At 44.2% G+C, this 19,908-nt stretch overlaps 1 protein-coding gene across 1 annotated transcript; it reads left to right on the top strand.

Moving 5' to 3' along the window:
* Positions 1–17: 17 nt before the first annotated feature.
* tlcd2 (TLC domain containing 2) lies at positions 18–19,754 on the top strand. The gene is made up of 4 exons (XM_017433400.3): positions 18–227; positions 418–500; positions 3,775–3,857; positions 17,420–19,754. The coding sequence occupies exons 1-4, from the start codon at positions 49–51 to the stop codon at positions 17,798–17,800; spliced, it is 726 nt and encodes a 241-aa protein (XP_017288889.1). The 5' UTR covers positions 18–48; the 3' UTR covers positions 17,801–19,754.
* The last annotated feature ends 154 nt before the right edge of the window (positions 19,755–19,908 follow it).

Here is a 19,908-nt window from a genome sequence, read left to right as displayed (position 1 = left end):
TTTTCGACCTCCCTTCTCGGCTCCAGAAACCAATTCCCCGCCGCCGTCATGGAGCTGGGCTCGGTGATCCTGACCACCGGGGGCTCCGTGGGCTTCTTCAGGCTCGTGAACGCCGGGGTCGCCAGGCTCCCCGCGCCCGAGTCCGCGCGCAGGAATGCGTGGAAATGGAGGAACATCTCCGCATCCTTCGTGCACAGCTCCATCACCGCCGTGTGGGCTGTGCTGTGGTGAGTTCAGAAAGCTGCTGATCAAAGCAGGTGGTTTATAGCTGTCATTTTGTGTTGTTTTGTTACAAACCGAATCAAAAATGTTCTCCCGCTCTTGTTCAGTTTCACACCAGAAGAACATGTTGTTGTTGTTTCCTGGGCTGCTGTGTTCCCCCTGCTTTAAATGTGCCCCTCTGCTTGTCTTTTTCAGCTTTTTTGTCCAACCACAGATGGCCGAGGATCTGATAGAAACCTACTCTGTGTTTTCTCATGCCCTGGTGTCCTTTTCAATCGGTGAGCAGCCCCCCTTTTCCTCCTCCTCCTCCTCCTCCTCCTTACTATTATTATTATTTTGGTGGGACTCAATGGGCTTGTGGTGGTGTCAGGGAGGATGTGAAGGGGGTGAAAGGTGGTCTTCCTTGTCCTCCGGGCTTCAGAGTTTTTAAACTTTTATCAGAGGAGTGCCTTCCTGTGATTGAGTTTCTTAAAAAATAAACCAAATCATTGCCCAATGTCCAAACAAACACCTTCAGAAAGCCCAGAGGACAATGTCTCCAAATAATACTCCCTTAATAAAAACATCAGAGTCGAGGACCTATTTGGAAGATAATAAATCAAAAAGATTACTGTTTAATCAATCTACGTTGAAACGATGAGGGACGACCGGAAACTGAATCTGAACTCTGTCCCCTTTTTTTGTGCTGCTGCACAATTTAAACACCAAACTGTTTGTTTAGCTTTAAACAAACAGCATCTTTTTTGCTGGCCAGTGTTAAAAATCGTGAAAACAATTTTTTTTTTGTACGGCAGCGACTCCCGCAGGCGTCGTCCTTCATTCGTGGTTCGGTTCTGATTCAGTCTAGCTGAAATGACACTATCTGTAGTCGGTTTAGTTCTTTTAGTTTAACCTGGAGGTAATTTCTGGCTGTGAGGGTGAGGTATGTCTTTTAAACGCACGTGAACAGATGTACCTCAAAGACACTCCTTCAATTGTTGAGAAAATAAAGAAAACTGCGGTCATTTCTCGGTCGATTTATTGACTTTACTAACGTGGCGTTATACCAAGCCTCGTTGATTGCTCATCGTTAAGTCCCCCCGTCCCCCCCGGACCAAACCTTCAACAACCAACCAACAGCCCGAGACGCCGTCGTCCCTCCGAAGAGGGAGGTAGTCACAGGGCTGAGCTGCTGAGTGCGTGTGATGCTGCAGTTGGAGCCGGCTTGACAAAAGGGGGCTTTTGTTTGCTGCTCAGCAGAGCAACTAGAACACACCGGGTTGTTTTTATTGTTTTTAGAGACGGGAGCCGACTCTAATGAGTGACTCTAATGTGCTGCAGCGATCCTTGTTATGATTACAAACTATAACATAAATTCAAAACACGCTGTTTTCAGTAATCTGTAATGGTTGCGTCTCGAGCTCTTTAAGTTAGAAAACTGAGCCTGCAGAAGAAAGTCATCAGGCTCTGTGTCTGTGTTTTGTGGTCCGTGCTGCCTCTCACCTCCAAGGTGTTTTGATTTTATCTGTTAAATTTGGTTGCCTTGCTGAAAGAAAGATCAGCTAAATGTTTTATTAATTCAACACAAAAGTGAACTGAAGCGTGCCCAGTCTGTAAAATCGAACCTTGGCCCCCGAATCCCGATGTCTGCCGTTAACTTTTCAGCGGAAGCTAAAATAAGAATCACCTCCTGCTCGTTATAATCCGAGGTCTAAATTAGATTTTGTCTGATTTCGTTAGAACTTCTTGGAGCGTCTGCTGACATCCCAGCCTTATCTCACTCTTTCCTCAATATATATATTTTTTTAATTCTGAAGAGACTAGGGCGTGTAAACCTTGTTAAATTCACACTATTATTATTATTTTCTTTTTGTGGGGGGTTGAATTAATGCTGGGCGAAGAAGATTCCCAGGATGTCTGACATTCTTTCAGGACGTCCCGGCCCTGGAGGCTGTGGGGGGGAGGCGAGGAGCGGGAGGTCCTGGACGAGGAAGCTCAATGAAGGGCTCTTTGTAGTCAGTCCCAGGCACCAGGCGGAACTCCTCCGCTGTCATGTGACATCACCGAGACTAATGTGCAAAAAAAAAAAAAATTCAGTTCATTAATGCAAGCTGTCCACAACGGAGATGCTTCTCTGCAGGCCTCCCACCCAAATCTGCCATCTTTCCTTCTGCTAAGTTACTCTCCACTCTGCTGAGCAGAGACACGGTCATTTCATGACTGCTGACCTTTAGACTGTTTGCATCTGCTCTTGTTGTTAATATGGTAGAAGTACCTGTAGTACCTGCAGTACCTTCACAGGTCCAGTTTATGTAAAGCTGAAATACGTTGAAGAAAACTAAATGAAGCTGAGATCATCTTAGGTGCGATATCTCTGTGCTGAGGATGACTCTCGCCTACTACCACATCAAAAACTTTAGCTCGGTGTCTGTAAAACCAGGCCGAGTCGCGGTCATTGTTTTTGTGTTTGCTGTGGCGGCCGTCTTGAATTGGACCGACTCAGATTTGCTGCAAAATAGTTTCTAAATATTTAATATCAAACTTGTCATAGGAAGCTTCTCGATCGTTTGTCTCGAGCCATTTTAAGATGGCAGCAATCCACTTTGGTCATCAGTCCTGTTGGACGTAAACTCAATTTTTCCAAATGGAGCTCATTCAAGAAGCTTGTTTACAACAGTAAAAGTCTTAATTGTGCTTAGCTTCTGCACAAAAACACGCTCACCAAAGGCCAAACTCTTCGTTGAAGCCAGGTGTCTAAATCGGGTCACTGCAGCTGTGTTCTAACGTCACGTGTCCGCCTGAAGACAGGTGGTTCTGACTCGCAGGTTTACGAGAGGGAAGCCCCTTTCATGTGAACATGTCACTTTCTTTAGAAAATCCAAAACTAAGAAAAAATTCAAATGCTCTCTGTCTTCTTTTTTGACCTTTTTTCACACTCGAGTTGGAGGCTGATAAAAGTCGAGCCGTGTCCGATCGCCTGGCGTCGCACAAAAAAAGAGCCGCCCGTCTTGGAGAAACGGAATCTTTCTCACTCCTGTTGTGTCACACTTTCATGTTCTGATCAAATGTGTCAAACAAAACTCATATATAAACACATTACTTGATTAAGCTTCTCGCTCCTATTGAGTCAAATTAATCAACTTTATCAGATGGATTGCTATAAGATCGAGTTCATCATCACAGCGTGTTTGTTATTAGAGAGACCCGGGGGAAGCGAACACATCAGATTGCGCGACCTGCAGCAGGTGGCGTGCTTGTGTCTGGGGATGGGAAGCCGACATAGGGGTCCAAAAGAATGTGGCTGTTCGCTGTCCCTCATCCTCAGCCCTCCAGGACTTCATCAGCAGTCCTTATTGCTGTCGTCATGGAGACAGCCAGTGCTGGATGTGAATAGCCCCCTCACCGAGAAGCGTCCCGGTTTGTATCGCTGTCGTCACGGAAGCAGAAACCACCACCGATGCGCTCGATAAGCTCGAGGCGATTGTCACAATAACCTGTTGCCTTCTTTTTAGGTGAACTAATAAGACAAAACGACGGCACTGACCGAACGCTCTCTGCTCTCTGTCCCCGCAGGGTACTTCATCTATGACTTCTTCGACATGATCCTCAACCAGAAGCTCAGTCAGTCCTGGGAGCTGCTCTTCCATCACACCGTGGTAGGTGTCTCAGGCGGCGCCGATGCACACAAAAACCAGTTTTCGTCCGAGGACCAGACTGTTATTGTCCAGAGCAGAGGTGGGCGACCATGGTCCTCGAGGGCCTCCATCCTGCATGTTTTACTTGTTTCTCTTCTCCAACACACCTGATTTGAATCAATGGGTGATTAACAGGCTTCTGCAGAACATGAAGAGGTGATTAAACCACTGAATCAGGTGTGTTAGAGCAGGGAAACAAGGAAAACATGGAGGAACCAGGATTGCCTACCCCTGGTCCTGAGAGTATCTTCTTCGGGGTGCCAACTGAAGCACCATCATCGCTGTCCGAAACAGATTTTTCGCCTTGCATCTCAGCTTCAAATTAAAACATTCAGGTCACGCGCAGCTCAGTCGGCGACGGCATACTACTGCGCCGGGTGGGCAGTACGTTGCGCAAATCTGTGAAAGACTGCGAGGAAGAAAACGTGCAGATTGATGGGATTTTCTGCGAAACACGCAAGGTAAAAACAGCCGGCCTTCTTCGGGAGCTCTGCAGCTCGGGCAGACTCCTCGGCAGGAACGCAAACGGGCCCCAGAGAGTCGGACTTCACGTGTCTAAACAGGCATTTTGATTCGTTGTCTGGTTTTTATCCAATCGCAGCGTAGCTTTTATGATCTTTACAGATCTGCAGAACGTTCACACGGTGGCTGATGACGACAGTAACATTTGAGCCGTCAAACATTTAGCAAACCCTCTTTTTACTCCCACAGTATTTGTTTGGTTAATACACAAATGATACATCGACATGTAGGTGTTTTTGTCCTCTTTCAGTCAGTACGTCTCTCACTAATGTAGGACTCGTGGTTTTCTTTCAAACCGCTCAGAGTTCGGAGCACAAACTCAAGCCTCCAGTTATAGTTCAGCTCAAAATGCTCTTTTCAAAGCTGTAGGCGAAGGGTCTCTTTAACCTTTAACCTTTCGTGTCTCCTACATAAACACGGTAGAAACGTAGAAATTCACGTGTTCGACCATCAGAGCCTCCTGCCGCTCACGGTTTAGGAATCCTTGAGATACGGCCTACGGTTTTCACACAGCGGCCGTTTGTTTGGGGCTCACTCCTCAGCTTGTTTCTGTCATTAACTTGGCAGCCAGGGAGCGACAGGCGCAGGTGTGTGGTTACCGTGGTGACCAGGCAGCAGCGTTTTAGCATCTCTCTGCACACCGACACCGTGTCGGCGATGTGTTGCAGGGCTCGTGGTTCCCGCTGAAACTGTTTATTTATTTAAGCGGATTAGCGGCGCAGCCATCATTTAAGACCGGGTTTCCGTCTCGGTCTTTGTTTGTTTTTATTTATTTATCTAAAATGTAACATGCAGAACTATTTCTTTGTGAAAAATAAGAAAATGTCACTATGAGATGGTTTCAGTTGCTCCTTAAAATCAGCTGGTTTGACCTTTTTTTTTTTAAATCAAAGCTTTTAAAGAAATCTGTCTCGATGCGACCCAACGTGCCCTTCGTGTAAAGTTTCAACACGTGGTGTTTCAGTGATTTTTACCCGCAGCTTCCTTCGGTTCAGCTAGAAACCAACAGGGAAATCTACCAGCACATAGTTTTTATTTTGATTAAAATGAAAGATAACAAAAAAAAAAACAAGAAATGACGATCAACGAAGTGTGTGAGTGTGTGTGTTTGTGTGTCTGCAGACAAACGGTCCGACGTTTTCACCTGCATAAGCGGAGCTGCTTTTTTCCTGTTTTTCCGTGAGAAAACTTGTTGTTTGGTAAAAACCAGTTTGTCATTATCTCTGTTGGAGGATGAGCTGGTTTGACCTCTTCTGGTAAATTGTGTTTATTTGAGTCTTTTTGTTGTTTTATATAGACACACATTGGCAGCTGACTTTGAGCAGGTTTTGACCTAAAAAAAACGAGCTCCTAAACGCGTTAAAGCTAAACTCTGACGTGAAATAAAGACTTTTATTTAAAGTCCAGCGCTGGAAATATTATTATTCTGTCTTTGTGGATCAGTTCAGGGAAGCCTGCCGGTGTCACAGCGATGGTTGGGTTGGTTTTCTCTCTTCCGGGGAGTTCGGCGAATGGCTGTTTTGGTCGTACCGGCTGGCTTCAAATCGTCATCAGGGTGTGGGGCGGATGGAGGCTTGCCTCTCACTCTCTGTCGCCTTTCTGTGCCGTTTCTCATTGGTACTTTCCCGTGAGCCTCGCTGCTCCATCCTGAATGTCACCCTCTCCGGTGCAAACTTATTTTATTACAGTTTTCTTGTTATGTCATGTTTTTGTATTCATAAAGTCAAGGTTTATTGTTCACACTGTTTATCTGATGGCCGAGGTCAAACAGCCAGGAACGGAAGGTCGCTCCGTCTTTTATCTCCACCCCTATTTTTCATTGCGCTTTATCGCCGCGGTGATTATACGCTGTCTTCGCTCTCTGGGCGACGATATATTGAAACATGAATGTAAAAGGAGGGAGGCGGAGTGGAAGAAAACTGTTTGGAGTAACCAGAAACGACAGGATAGGTGAGATTTTTTTAAAAACTGGGTCTGTGTGAAGTACTCAGAAGTCAGTATGTCACCTGCAGCGGACAGCGGTCAGAACAATTCCAGTTTGGAGAATCAGGGAGACGTTCTTCTGGAGAAGTCAGCGTAACAGCAGCATTTTTTTTAAGTTATTGTTTTTGCCTCTTAAAACAACACGAACCTCACAGGTTTCACAGCGATTCAGTTTACTTCTCAGTAAAAGAGTCAAAGTACAGAAATGTACCTGAAAAGGGCGACCAGCTTGTTGCTCCAGCTGCGTCCTGAACAGTCCTCGGCAGGCTAATTCAAACTTAACAATCAAAAAATGACACTTTTCAAAAGTGTAAATATGACCCTCAGAAGAGCGGATGCATGTAGGCACGTCCTTGTGTCGTTTAAACACATTTCACCTTTCTAACCAGGTGATGCAAAAGTAGTCTGGTGTAAAAATACATAATGTCGTGGATTTAGAGGCTTTTAGCTCCTAAATATGAACTGTCCCTTTTTAATGGTTATTAACCCGAACATCACGGTGGTGCACAGGAAGAAAGGGCTTTGTCTTCAGAAATGACAATAAAAAATACATTATTTATTTTTTATGGCAGTCGTTGCCACACCTACTTCATGCTTGTAAATGTCGGCACATAACATACTCGTAAAGTGAGTCATACAGTACAAACACATTTGTGTAATGCCAGGACGGTGACCTTGGTACTTAAGGTGGAAATTATGCAAACTGAGGCAATGCTCCAACTTTTAAATCAATTATTTATTTATTTATTTTTTTTTATGAAAGGTCTCGGGTCAAACTCTGTTTTTTTGCATTTTAGAGGACTTGCTGCGGCGATGGCTGTAACCCAGTCAGTTTTACAGATATTGAGCTAAAACCTGACGCGTTCGTAGCTGAGCGTCGTCCACAGCTCATGTTCCGAGCCTGACGTCTCAGGGTTGCCTGAGAACGTGCAGAACATTTTTGAGGTTCGACCCAAACGGCCACAATGTCTTTTCTCATCGTAAGACGATTTTAGCTTAAATCTCTGACACAAAAATCGATGGGTGATATGCATTCCTTCAAGGGACTCCAGGCCTGTTACATTATGTTATTGACCCTCGAACTCCTCGTTTAGGCTGTCTGTTCGTTAACGACAGCTGCTCTGTTTCTAAGGCTGCGTTCACACCTGACAGTCCGGTGGACTCTGTTTGATTGGGGACCAAAATGTCAACATTTGTTCCATTTTTCAGCTGCTGCGGGTCGCATTCACTCTGCACCGAGTCAATCGAGTCAAACTCTTTGAGCGACCTGTTCTTGTGTCTGAGTCACTCCTCCTTTGACAGTATGAATTAGGACGGGGTAGTTGGACGTTGGACGGACGGCGTCGACACCAAGGGGAGACTCAGCCCATCTGCGATCCGCCGCCAGGGTTTGGGTTTGATATTTTACGAGCAAACAGTGGAGCGGCGTGTGGTGGAGGGCCAGATTTGCCAACCTATGTCGTTCCAGTCCCGGAGAAATGCAGTCAAACGTTCCGTGGAAAGAAAAAAGTTTTCCCGTTTCCTTTTTTTTTTGTTCCCGTTGACTGAAGCTGGGATTACGGCGTCTCTTACTGTCCTGCTTTAGAAAACGGCAAGTCTAAGAAGGCTTCTGAAAAATAACCATAATGTTTTCTTTTTTCCCCTTTGCTTCGTTCTGCTAGTAAAAAAAAAAAAAAAACCTTAATGTGTTTTAGTTTCTCTTGCTAAAAACTCCTGGAAACATTGAGCTGATAATAAAAAATGTGAGAAGAGGCCGAGGAGCAGATCAGGTTGTTCCAATGAGGAGGAGGGAATCATGTGGATAACAGTAGCTAAATTAAATTTATTTATTTACTTTTAATCCTGCAGAAATGCCACAAATCTAATTGCCCCTTAGCACGCAGGGGTTTGAGCGTTTCACAGATGTGTCTCAGTCTCTATCGTCAGGCCCGGCACATGAGCCGGATCTCCAGCAGGTCCAAGTCCGCCGGGTCATTGGACTTCAGGGGCCGTCTTTGTGTCCGCCTTCCGGGCCGTCTACATCTGGACCGTGCCGCACCCGACGGAGATTTTTGTCCTCTGAAACTTCCCTGCATCCGACATCTGATTGCACAACTCGCCCTTCCAGATGCAGACAAACCAAAAGGAAAGCAGGAATTTGAAAACGTCTCGGGAAGAGAAGGAGTTCCCAGCGTCCCTCTGCTCTTTCCAGAGCTCACCGTGAATGACGTGAAATAAAAAAATCTGCGATCCAAAACTTGACAAAAAAAAAGGCTTCGCTTTTAGCAGAACTCGTTCAGTCACTATTAAAACAAAAAAAAGGCTTTGGCTGCTAATTCCACCATCATAAATGATTCGGATGTTTCGGATGTGCTTATATTCGTACGCTTGTAACTGTAACTCTTTCGGCCACGTTTTACATTCAGCCTTGGGCCTTTTGTTTTCCCTCCCATCTTCATGATTAATCTCTTAGACACGAAGCGAGTTTCTCAGTCTGTCATGAATGAAGTCGGGCGAGTGTCGTTCCGTCGCTCGTCGCTTTCGGGGAATATCACGTTTGACACCGTGCCGTATCTGTAACTGGTGACGAAGCAAATTTTTATCTTTGACGTCTGTAAAACCTGAATAACCTGTACGGGTTTTTAGTTTTTTTATACTTCAGCCACGTCTTTCTGGTTGTGCTCCATAGTTAAGCCTAGTCCGCACGGAAACAGTGTTTCAGGAGCCCCCTGAACTCTATTTTTTTATTTTTGGTAACGAGGTTCCAAAACGAGAAAATCCTGAAACGCCGCCGTTGCGTTCTGGTGTGGACGGCCTAAACGCAGCCCCACCTCCTGTGTGTGAGTTTCAGACACCAGTTTCTCCGCTACACCAAACTCTTTCCTCCGTCTCCCGTTGGATACCGGGCCTGAAAGCGTCCATTGTGTCCTCGGATCGTCGTAGATTAACGTGACACAGAGTAGAAGCTGCGCTTCTTCACCAGTCCTTAAAAAACAAAAAATTAAAAAAAATTCAGTTTTTGCGCTTGCTTTCGTGTTTCTTTCCTTGTGTTTCCACTTTAGAGAGGCTGCTCTGTCGTCTTTTCCTTGTTCCTGGTGCGTTTTATTTTTTTTTTGTGGTGGTGAAACATTTCTAGGAATGGAGCCGTGTTTATGAGGAGGGGAAAAAAGGGTCGTTCCCGTTTGGAAGGGATTCTCTGATCCCGGACATCTCGTTTAGCTCTTTAAGGCTGACATCTCTGCCTCTTTAAAACATCTTCTTGTTTCTTCAGAGCAGTGGCTCGTTGAGTATTTACGTGTTTTCTTGTGATGAATCAAAGTGAAGACGTGTTTTCCAGTTTGTTCCTTCTCCTCGATCCAGGTTGGGATGTTGTGTCAACATCGAGCCTCTGCACCGGAAGCCTCTGGCAACTTTTTTCTTGTTTGGTTTGGTTTGGTTTTGCTGAAATGGGAATAAATCGACTTGCAGCAGCAGAGTGAGCCGAGGTGGTTCGAGCCACAAAAGGACAACATTCTCCAACCTCATCCAGAGGTTACCCGCGAGCAGTGAGACGGCAGAAAAAAAGACGCTTGACGAAACAAATGTTTTAGCGAGGCCAGAGGGGCTTTCCTCCTGAAGCCTGACTTAACGAAACCAAGAAACTACAGGTGCCATGAAGGTGGTTCTGGGGTTGTTTAGTTAACTTAGACTTTCTTAGACCTTAATAGAAAGTGAAGAAATAAAGATCCTACAAGGAAAACTCTGTTGCCACACTTGCAGAAGGACAAGACGAGTGCTCCTCATGTGTTACAGTCTATAAATCATAATAAATCCGAAGCTTTTTACCCCACAGTCAGGAGGTTTATTTCCCCTATGACTCTGTCCTGTAAGGTGCAAGTTATTTAATTGATCAAATCAAATATGTTCTTAAATATTCTGAAGTGCAGAGAAACTGAGAAGGCAAATCTAATTTGTTTCATGAACGTCTCAGTAAATCCAGACAATATAAAAAAAACAGCCCATTATACATCAGTGGGCTGTATGTGTTCTCTGTGGTTCTGATGGTGTTTTGTTGCACAGTTCACGTGTGTTTTTGTTTATTTGAGCAGAGAAAATGATTGATCAGTGGCATTTATTTATTGGACTGAATGAAAACTACATGTAAACATTTTGTGGTTAAACGGCTGAAAGCGGCCCGCCGACTGTTAAAGCTCACGTTTTTTGACAACTTAACGTTGATTTGAAGTTTTGTTACGGCCTGACTCTTTGGTCTTGGGGGGCGGGTTTCATCAGGAACAGAACCGGTGAACGGGGTTGAGCTCAGCACAGCTGGCGAAGCGGTGAAATCTCGCTCCATAAAGATGGACGTCTGCTTTTATTGAAACCTTTCTCCTGCTTGCTCACGTGAACCCGATCAGATCCTTTATCTGTCCTTTACCTGAGACAGCAGGACAAAGATCTGAAGACCGATTCGTAAGGAACAAGCAGGGACACTTTGTCCTGCAGGCTTGTATTTATGGCAGAGAGTCCACGCCTCGTTCATTCTTCACGCCGCGTGTCCACGCCTCGTCGAAGCGCTCCCAAGCCTGAAATGATCCAATTTGTTTTCCTGTTTTGACCGTCTGCGCTTCCTTTTAATGCTCAGGGTTCCAAACAGCTGAAGCTGTTGGTAACGACGACTCCTCTGTTACGCTGAGCAAAACTTTTTTTTTTTTTTTTTGCGTATCCTAAACCACAAAGTGTGCTCCCGTTGGCTGAAGAAAAAGCAACAAGCGGGCCGCTCCGTCCGCACAGCTGCCTCACCGTTCTGATCAGCTTCATGCAAGGACGATAAACTAATGGAATCATGGAGCACAGCTCAGCGTCTCTGAATATAAACTCAGGTGTACGGGAGAGAAACCAGTAATCGCTGCTGTTGAGTCACCTGGCTTATTGTGGTCGAAACAAACAGGTGTCATGCGTCTTTAGAGGAATACCAGATGAATAAGACTTCCTGTTTGCTTCTACTTTTATGTTTATCATCGCAAACAAAGGTGACTTCATAAAATAGGCGTTTTGTTTTCCTTTTGTAGGTTTGACTGATCAGTTTCTCAGGCACATGTGCTGCGTTTCCATCTTATTGTTGCGTTTATTCTCCTGTAAATTACGTTTTGTGCATTTTTTTTTTATATAAATGGCAAATAACGGAGGTTTCTGCATCTCTGTGGCTCTAAAAACGTGACTTTCAAGTCAACCTTGTGCGCATCCATGCAAGTTTACAGTGACCGAGCTTTCAGAAGAAGTAAATTAAAGAGCTATTATTCTTTAAAGGAATGCGTATTATGCCAGAGCTACAAACGGAGATGATTTCGTGCTGGGAACAGGTGGGTGAAAGTGGTTGTCAGTGATGTTAGCGCTCGATAATACGTGTTGAGGACGCCCTTCAGCTATTGCCTCATCAAACCTGAACTCACTATTTTTAAATCTGACTAAGTTGGTCATTTTTGTGTTGACCAAAGTTGATAAGCTGCGGCGGCCATCTTGGGTCGACTCCAAACGTGAATCAGCTGTACATGTACAAACAGTTGTAGGAGTTTGAGGGGTTTATTTTTTGGCTCAATAAAACAAAAACAAACGCACACAAGCATGGGCAAAAACGTCATCGCCCTTTTGTCTTCAGCAGTGGGCAGTAATCATGCAAAAGCAGTCATTTAGAAATTAACTTGAACTGCTGAATATGCATTTAAAATAAAATAAAAAGCCCCTCCACCTGCCTCTGTAAATGAGAGGCATGTGAGCAGCAGCCCGGCTCCGTGGGTCACAGACACAGTTTCAGTTTGTTCTCCTTCCTCCGGGACCACCTCCAGACATGGCTCCGATGTTTGGAAGTCTAATATTTGACTTTCTGTTGAAGTTTATTTGCATAGATCCTTTTTTTTTTTTTTTTTTAATTAACGTTACTGCAGAGCAGCAAAGCAGATGTCTCTTAACGTGCATTTGGCATCAAAATGTCTTCTCGATCCCATGCCGCTGTAGACTTTCCTAAACCGATGATGAATAAACATCAGCGGCGTTCGGGAAGACTGGGACAAGAGGTTGCTGTTGTTTGGGAATCTGAAATTAAGAAACGAGAGCTACAATCTATAAAGAACAGGTAAATATTTAAAAAAAGTATTTTTACTAGTTGGTCAGACAGTTGGACAGCTCCGTCTCATCACAACGCTTTTCAAGGTCCCAGATTGTGAAATCCGAGCTACGAGCCTTTCTGTTGGTGTCTGAGCCCTACAAAGAAAAGGAGCCATTGTTACTCATTTCGCCTGTGCTTCCAGAGTAGCTAAAAGAAGAAGAAGAAAGGAAGGAGTTTGTATTTGTTCGGGTTGACAGAACAGTCAGGAATGCCGTCAGCGGAGATATTCCAGTTGGGAAACGGAGGCAGCTGACACTTGGCAAGCTGCAAGTTTTTTTTTTTTTTTTTTTAAACCCAAGCAGCCACACCTAGTAACCTAAAAGCTAAAGCATGAAACGACAACAAAAAAGGATAATAAACAAATTTTGATGAGATCTAGCCCCAGTGGGAACGTCACAGTGCGTTTATCTGGTTTAAAAACAATGTGGGCGGGTGTGTTGGCCAATAAGAGCCCAGCGTCCAACAGCCTCGGGTTGAACTCGTCTTCCATTTTGTTTCGCAGCAAACATGACATTTCTCCTGCAAATATCAAGGTTTTTCTTTATTTTTTTGGGGGGGGGGGGTGTTTGAAGGCTGTGTGTACACCGGAAACTGTGAACACTTAAGAATATTTCTATTAGTTTTTTTTTTTTTTAAACCAACATATTTGTCTATTTGATTAAAAAAATGCAGCCCCAATAAGGTGAAATGAGCCATTTTGCCTTAAGAAAGCAAAATCTGCTTTTGAGCGCCGAAGCGCACCCTGAAGCATTATTTAATCTTAAACTTTGATGAAAATGAGACAAACTGTGGTTTTAAAATGTGAATGTTTTCCTGTCGTTCCAGCGTTTGTGTCAAAATAAACCAACCTGATTCCTGATTCCTGCACAGATGGTTGTGTCAGTCTTCATCTGTAATCTTATGTTAAGAAACGAGTCAAAAGGCCGACCCGCTTCTTTTAAAATGACTTTTAATTTTCCTCTGCAAGTCCTCTGGTTCATTCTTTGGGGAGTTTCCGTGAAATCTGCTCTTTCTTTTGCTGTCAAAGATAATTTATCGGCAATTGTGTTATCGCATCACAGGCCCTCTTTCTCAAGTCCGTCTGTACGGGAAAACGGCAAAATGGCCGACACGTCTGACTGCAAGCGCGCTCACTTATTTCGGACCTCGATTACAAAATGACTCACCAGACGGGCGTAAAATCTCGCTCTGAAGTTACACAGAAAAGTGATTCTTACTTCGTCCGAGCAGCTGACGCGCTCGTCTGAACAGGGAAAAAAAAAAAAAAATACAACTGTTTATTTCCCGTAATGAGAATGTTTGTGCACACGCGTTGAGTTTTTAATCAGATGTCTGTGACAGAGAAGCACTGAAGCGGTCTGTTGAGCAGCTGTCAGCTGACGGGCGTTAACGCCAACCTCATGGCGGTGGTTAGATGGCCGCGCGTCTCCTCTCAAACTGTGGACTTCCTCTGCATGCGTTGTGTGTATAATCGTTATTTCTAATGTTTTCTAGCTTCATATTTCCCCCCTCCGTCTGTTTCCCGTAGACTTTGAGCCTTTGGGAGACCCTCCCACCTGCTGATCACCGTCTGGTCGACATCGTCTGCTCGTTTCTGGCTGTCCTGTTAGTTATGTGGCGAATGGGCCATGTGGCACGCAGGTTTAAAGACATTGGTGCTTTAAATAAGCAGTCATGGTGTAAAAAAAACAGCTAATATTAATAATAACCTACTGTGGTTTGTGTGCATGTTTAATTCTCTTTCTGACCTTATTAAAGAACCAGAGCTACACGTTAAACTCTGTAATGTTTTTGGTTGTGAGAGGTTCTCTTGCTGGTGGTCTTCCCTCCATCTTTGCCTCTGTTAACTCCACCCGCCCACCTGCCAGCGCCGTAACACATTTCAGTGTGCTGCTACGACCTTCCAAAGATGGAAGCTCGGAGAACATTTTTAAAGGCTGCAAAGACCCAAGCTCCTGTTCCTTTGGCTTGTCGTCCTTCCTCTCAAACAGCGTCATTCAACGCTTGTTTTGTCCGGTAGAACAGGAGTTTAACGGCTGCCACCGAACCGTAAACTCTCTGCTGCCTGAGCCGTAAGACAGGTCGTCGAGCCAGAGAACCGGTTTGCCGTGCTTCGTTTTTGAATGTTAAAGAATGTAGGTGAGATGGTCCCGCCTTTGTAAACGCGGCTGCATGCTCGCGTTGCGTCACGGACACGCCGATGCGTCAGATAAGTGTGTGCGTGAGCGTTGGACGGGCCGCGGCTCTGAAGTGAGGGAAAGGCTGGTTGCAGCGCGTTGAGCCACGTTAACGCACCTCCAAGAACTGCAGCAGAGCGGAGTTTGTTCCGGTTGTTTGGTTGGGGTTTTTTTTTGGCTTTTTGAGCCCGATTTCTTCTTTGGTTTTCACGCTGGTTCAGGGAACGGATGTTTACCCATATTTACCATCGCTCTACAAGTGTGTGTGTGTAAACTTTCCCCCACTCTCACTGTTCTCCTTTATTCACCCAACGCAGTTTGTCCCTTGGAAGTTGAAAGTGGCTGGAGGTCCCTCGCCGGGGTTCAGCGTTTGTCTAATTGAGCCCGCGGGGAAGGAGACGCAGAAAGCAAACACTTTGTTTTTCAGCCCTTTACCTGGATTTTATTAGCCGATTTGACAAAACCAAACTGTATGGCTCTTCGGCACATGCTTTGGTTTCCCAAAATGACAGTTTTAAAGTAGTGATAGCGAACTTTATTTTGGTTTAATCTGATTTTTACACAAAGGAATGACGGCACCGTTAGCTCCGGGGTTAGTTTCCTGGATTTCTCCTTGATTTCATGGTGGAAAATCTCGAAAATCCAGCTGATGTTGAGTGAATCCCATCATGACAGACCCAGGGCCCGGCGGTTTTCCTGTTTTTACTCACTTTCTGTGCCATCGGAAGGCTATAAAAGGTGAAATATTGTTCATCTGAGGGTCTCTGGAGCTGCTGCTATCTGCATTTATGGGTAAATAATTGATGGTCACTGGCTGGTAAAACACCCACTGTCCAATAAAAGACAGCAACCAGCCATAAAACCAGACGTGCGAAACATATTATCTGTTTAAGAAACCTTTGGAAGCACGCGGTTTATCACCCGAATGGAGAAGAGATCTGATTTGCACCAATGACCTTTTTAAAGCGTTATGTGTTACCTCACAGTATTTGTTATTGAATCGTCTTATTGTAGGATTGTGTAATGGTTCGATTTTTTTTTTTTTTTTTGACCTTTGTAGCCTCGTGTTTTGTCGCATTTTATCTCTGCAGATCAGATTTGCCGATTCAGGCTAAAGACTGCTGGTTTCCGTGCTTAAAGCTGCGGTCCGGATCTCGCAGTCCTGTTTTTATGACCTGATGCTGCTCCGCCATGTTTTTTAATGTCCACGTTTTTTTATAATGATTTAAAACTGAGAGCGGCTCAGACTAGTGCAGGTATATCTCCTGTCATCTGTTTGAGCTCTGAGGCGTCTCTTATGGTGTGTGTGTGTGAGAAGAAATATAATCATATTTTCACGCTTTATTACTTTCACGTGTGGCCTGTGTTGTGTTGTCAGCAGGCTGTCACACAAGAGATCACTTGTATTAAATAAGAATCTACTTTTTTTTTAATCACAACTCTTTTGTTTTGACTTATTTTGCAATTTGCCTGGGAAAAAAAGAGGGCGTAAGATCTTTGTAGTGACCAACAACGTGGCTGAATTTACTTATTTTTCCTCAATAAAAGACCAAATTTAAATGCTGACAGTGATTTCAGGACCGTGTACGCAGAGTCGGGCTGACTCTTAAAGTTAATCCGTTGTAAATGTAGCTCCAGTGATTCGGTTTCTGATGATCTGATATTTTGCTAATGCTACAGAGAATTGAACGAACACACACACAGAGGCAATTAGAACAAATACCGAGTAAATAAACGGCAGGTAAAACACATTTACGCCGCTTACCAGTCTACGAATCCTAAGAATAATGAGTGTTTGCTGTTTGACTTGTTGACCGTTTTAATCACAGGGTGTCCAGACGCGCCTCGTCCATCACGGGTTTTCAGAAAGGGAAGAAGTCACAAGATCACCACTGACCTCACTGCTGTGACCTCACTTATTTGTGAACGAGTTAAAAATACTCGATGAGGCGTTCACTGACATCGGTGCGGCTCAGTTTGTCATCCGAAGCCGACGACACGGTTTGACTTTAGAAGTCGGCCCTGAGAAGACTCGTAGCTTTAGTTTGAGGAACTGATTAATAAATTATTTTATATCCGTCGCTTTAGTTCACAACACATGTGTGTATGTTTGAGGTTTTTGCAGGGGATGGAAATGCGGAATAAATCCAACCCTTTGAGCGATAAGGAAGGTCTTGTTGTCAAACACGAGCTGCTGTTTTTTCAGCTCACGGTGAAGATCATTATTTCCTGCACTCACAAGGCAAAAAGGTTTGAACTGTTGCTTTTTACTTCCCAGCATTTCAGTGGTGAATCACAGCGAGAGCTGTCTGCTTCGATGTAATCCCGTTTCTGTCCGTGTGAAGGCAGCCGTAGGTTCAGCTCTGGTCTTACTGACGCTGCTGCCACCTCGTGGAGATGATTTATTGCGTCACAAACGTTCCTAACGCCGCTCAGACGGGTTACAGTGAAAACGGGAAGATATGAAACAAATTGGAATCAGCTCTTCTCATTGGTTGTTTTATTGAATCAGCTTAAATGAAGTTTATTAAACTTCTGACCTGATCTGAGTCGTGTTAAAGTGACAGTAGAAAAGAATCTGAATTGTGGATTAAAAATGTATTTATAAAAGATGGCAAAGATTCCCAGATTCCTGTAATAAGTACTCTGTAAATGTGACAAAGTTAAAATATTTGCTTCGTCTTTGACCTCCCTTCTTTCTGTCCCCCCCTCTGCAGGTGATCGCCTGTTTCGGCCTCTCCGTCGTCTCGTGTCGCTACGTCGGCTTCGCCGTGGTGGCCCTGCTGGTGGAGATCAACTCTGTGTTCCTCCACCTGCGGCAGATCCTGCGCATGGCCAACATGGCCGCCAGCACGCTGTACCGCGTCAACAGCATGGTGAACCTGGGCACGTACGTGGTGTTCCGGATCAACACGCTGGCTTGGATGACCCGCTGGCTGGTGCTCAACAGGGACAAGGTGCCCCTGCTGGCGTACACGCTGGGCAGCGTGGGACTGGCCATCATGACGGCCATGAACATCGTCCTCTTCTGCCGGCTGCTCAGGAGCGACTTCCTGAAGAGCAGCACGCGGGAGGCCAAGAAGGAGAAGGACATGTAACGCTCGCGGCGCTCCTCGTTTACACCCGGCGAGACGTCGCCTGTGTGGACGGCGGCGGGGCGGGGGGATGACACGCACCATGTGAGAGGAAATCCTTTAAACTCTGGGTCTTTTTATGCTGAATGAAACATCTTCCCGTCGGCTGCAGGTGGGGAAACAACACGAGGCCTTTATCGACGACGCCAAACGCCTTACGGCCCCCCGCTGGGTGATACAGTGAGGACGCTCTCCTCAGAAAACAAACCGCTCTGCCTCCACTTACGCAGAAACAAAAGCAAAATGATCTTTACCTACATCATCAACATGTTTTATTTTATATATTGTGGCGTTGAGGTGTACGACGCGTCAAATGACCTCGACTTAAAAAAACCGCCTGCTACCTCAGAGAACTCGCTCCGGTTCGTTCCCTCTTCCCGACTCCTGTTTCGCTGTTGGTGTTTTGGTACTTTGATGGATCATAGCAAATAAAATATATATTTAAAAAAAGCAGGGAAAACGCTACAGAACTACAAAACCTTTCTTTGGTAAAGCCTTTAAATGAAGCCGAGCAGATTTTAATTCCGCACCAGCGCACGGAGAACATGTTGTAGCCATTTTACGGTTTGTTTTACATGTTTCAGACAAAAGACTTCAGGGTAATTAAATTAGCTGTAGCAGACTTATATTTAAAAAAAAAAAATATTACGGTTACAAAGTACAATCCCACTACCTGCGCGTATAAAGGCACAGTTCAACCGTCAGCTTCCACGCTCTGTGAAATACGAGGAAAACAATCTGAATGTTGGTTATTACGCTACAAACTGCCTTTTATTTACACCTCGATGGCTTTAAGCTGCTGTTCTTTAAATAACAGCTAGAGGGCAGCGCATCCCTTCATGGAGCCAGTAAAACCGCAAGAGATGTTAGTATTTTCTAACTCTTTTTAAAAAATTTTCTCTCAACATCCTGCTTTTTTAATTTGAAGGTCGTTAACAAATAAAAAGCAGACGGGGAGCTCCACACACGGCTGCCTGCCCCTCAAACTCTAAGCATCGCCTTCCAGTTCTCACACAATCTGGAAATATTTGATATTATTCGTTTTTCTTTTCGTGTGTAATCAGTGTTCAGTTAATTGTACACATTTGTAATTTATTCGTACTAAGAGCAACTTGTGGATTAAAGAGTAAAAAAAACGTGGTTTATCGTTGTAAAGCTATGACTGTTGAAGGGTGTTTTGACACTTATCGTGTAATTTTTTTTTTTTGCGCTCAGTGACTGTAAAATTCAGCTAAGACGCGGTCTAACTTTATTACAAACGTGCCTCAGTATAAAAGCTGCACACATGTGACAGAAAAACGTGCCTAAGGTGTAAAAAACATGCACTTAAATTTGAGGCAACACACAAAAACCATGAACTGAACACTAAAAAGACAACAAGCGTTTGGATTATTATTAATATTATTGTTGTTGTGGAGGCAGAATATGGGCCTCCTGTAAAGATTTAATATTATCCCTTTTTGCATTTGTGTTAAACATTGAGCTGCTGTTTTCTGACTGGAATAACTTGGGCAGCTTTGTGGTTGTAATGAAGATGATTGGTGACGATTGAAGTTGTTTTTTTAATTAGGATTTCAGCTGCGTGTTCTGTGATATTGCTCATATTACACCAGTTGTCTTAGTCATAAACCAAATTCAGAAACAAACACTCCACTTCCTATTTTTTTCTTTTTTAATTTTTTATTTGTGCTTCTGACTTTTATTTCCAAATAACAAGGCTGTATGAACATGTCTGTGGCCGGCACTGTTAAATAAAGAGTTTAATAAATAAATAAAAAAAGTCTTGCTTTGTATCCTCAGTTAAATTTAAAATAACAGATTTATTTTCTCATGTTTTGGCAGAAATGCTTTTGTAATTGAATAATATGTTTGTATAACATCACTGTTTTAATGTGACAATAAAGAGACAAATACATGAGTGTTTGCTGCTCTACTTTTGTCTTTGTTTGCTATTTTTAGCTTTTAGCTAGCATTTAGCTACTTTGAGATTCTAGCTACCATATTCTTCTTTTAGCTTTTCGCTAGCCTGTTGCTATATTTGAATTTTAGCTAGTGTTTTGCTTCTTGGTTTT

This window comes from Kryptolebias marmoratus, linkage group LG2 (genome assembly GCF_001649575.2).
Source record: "Kryptolebias marmoratus isolate JLee-2015 linkage group LG2, ASM164957v2, whole genome shotgun sequence".
Taxonomy (NCBI): Eukaryota; Metazoa; Chordata; class Actinopteri; order Cyprinodontiformes; family Rivulidae; genus Kryptolebias; species Kryptolebias marmoratus.
This window is presented reverse-complemented; position numbering and strand designations above follow the sequence as displayed.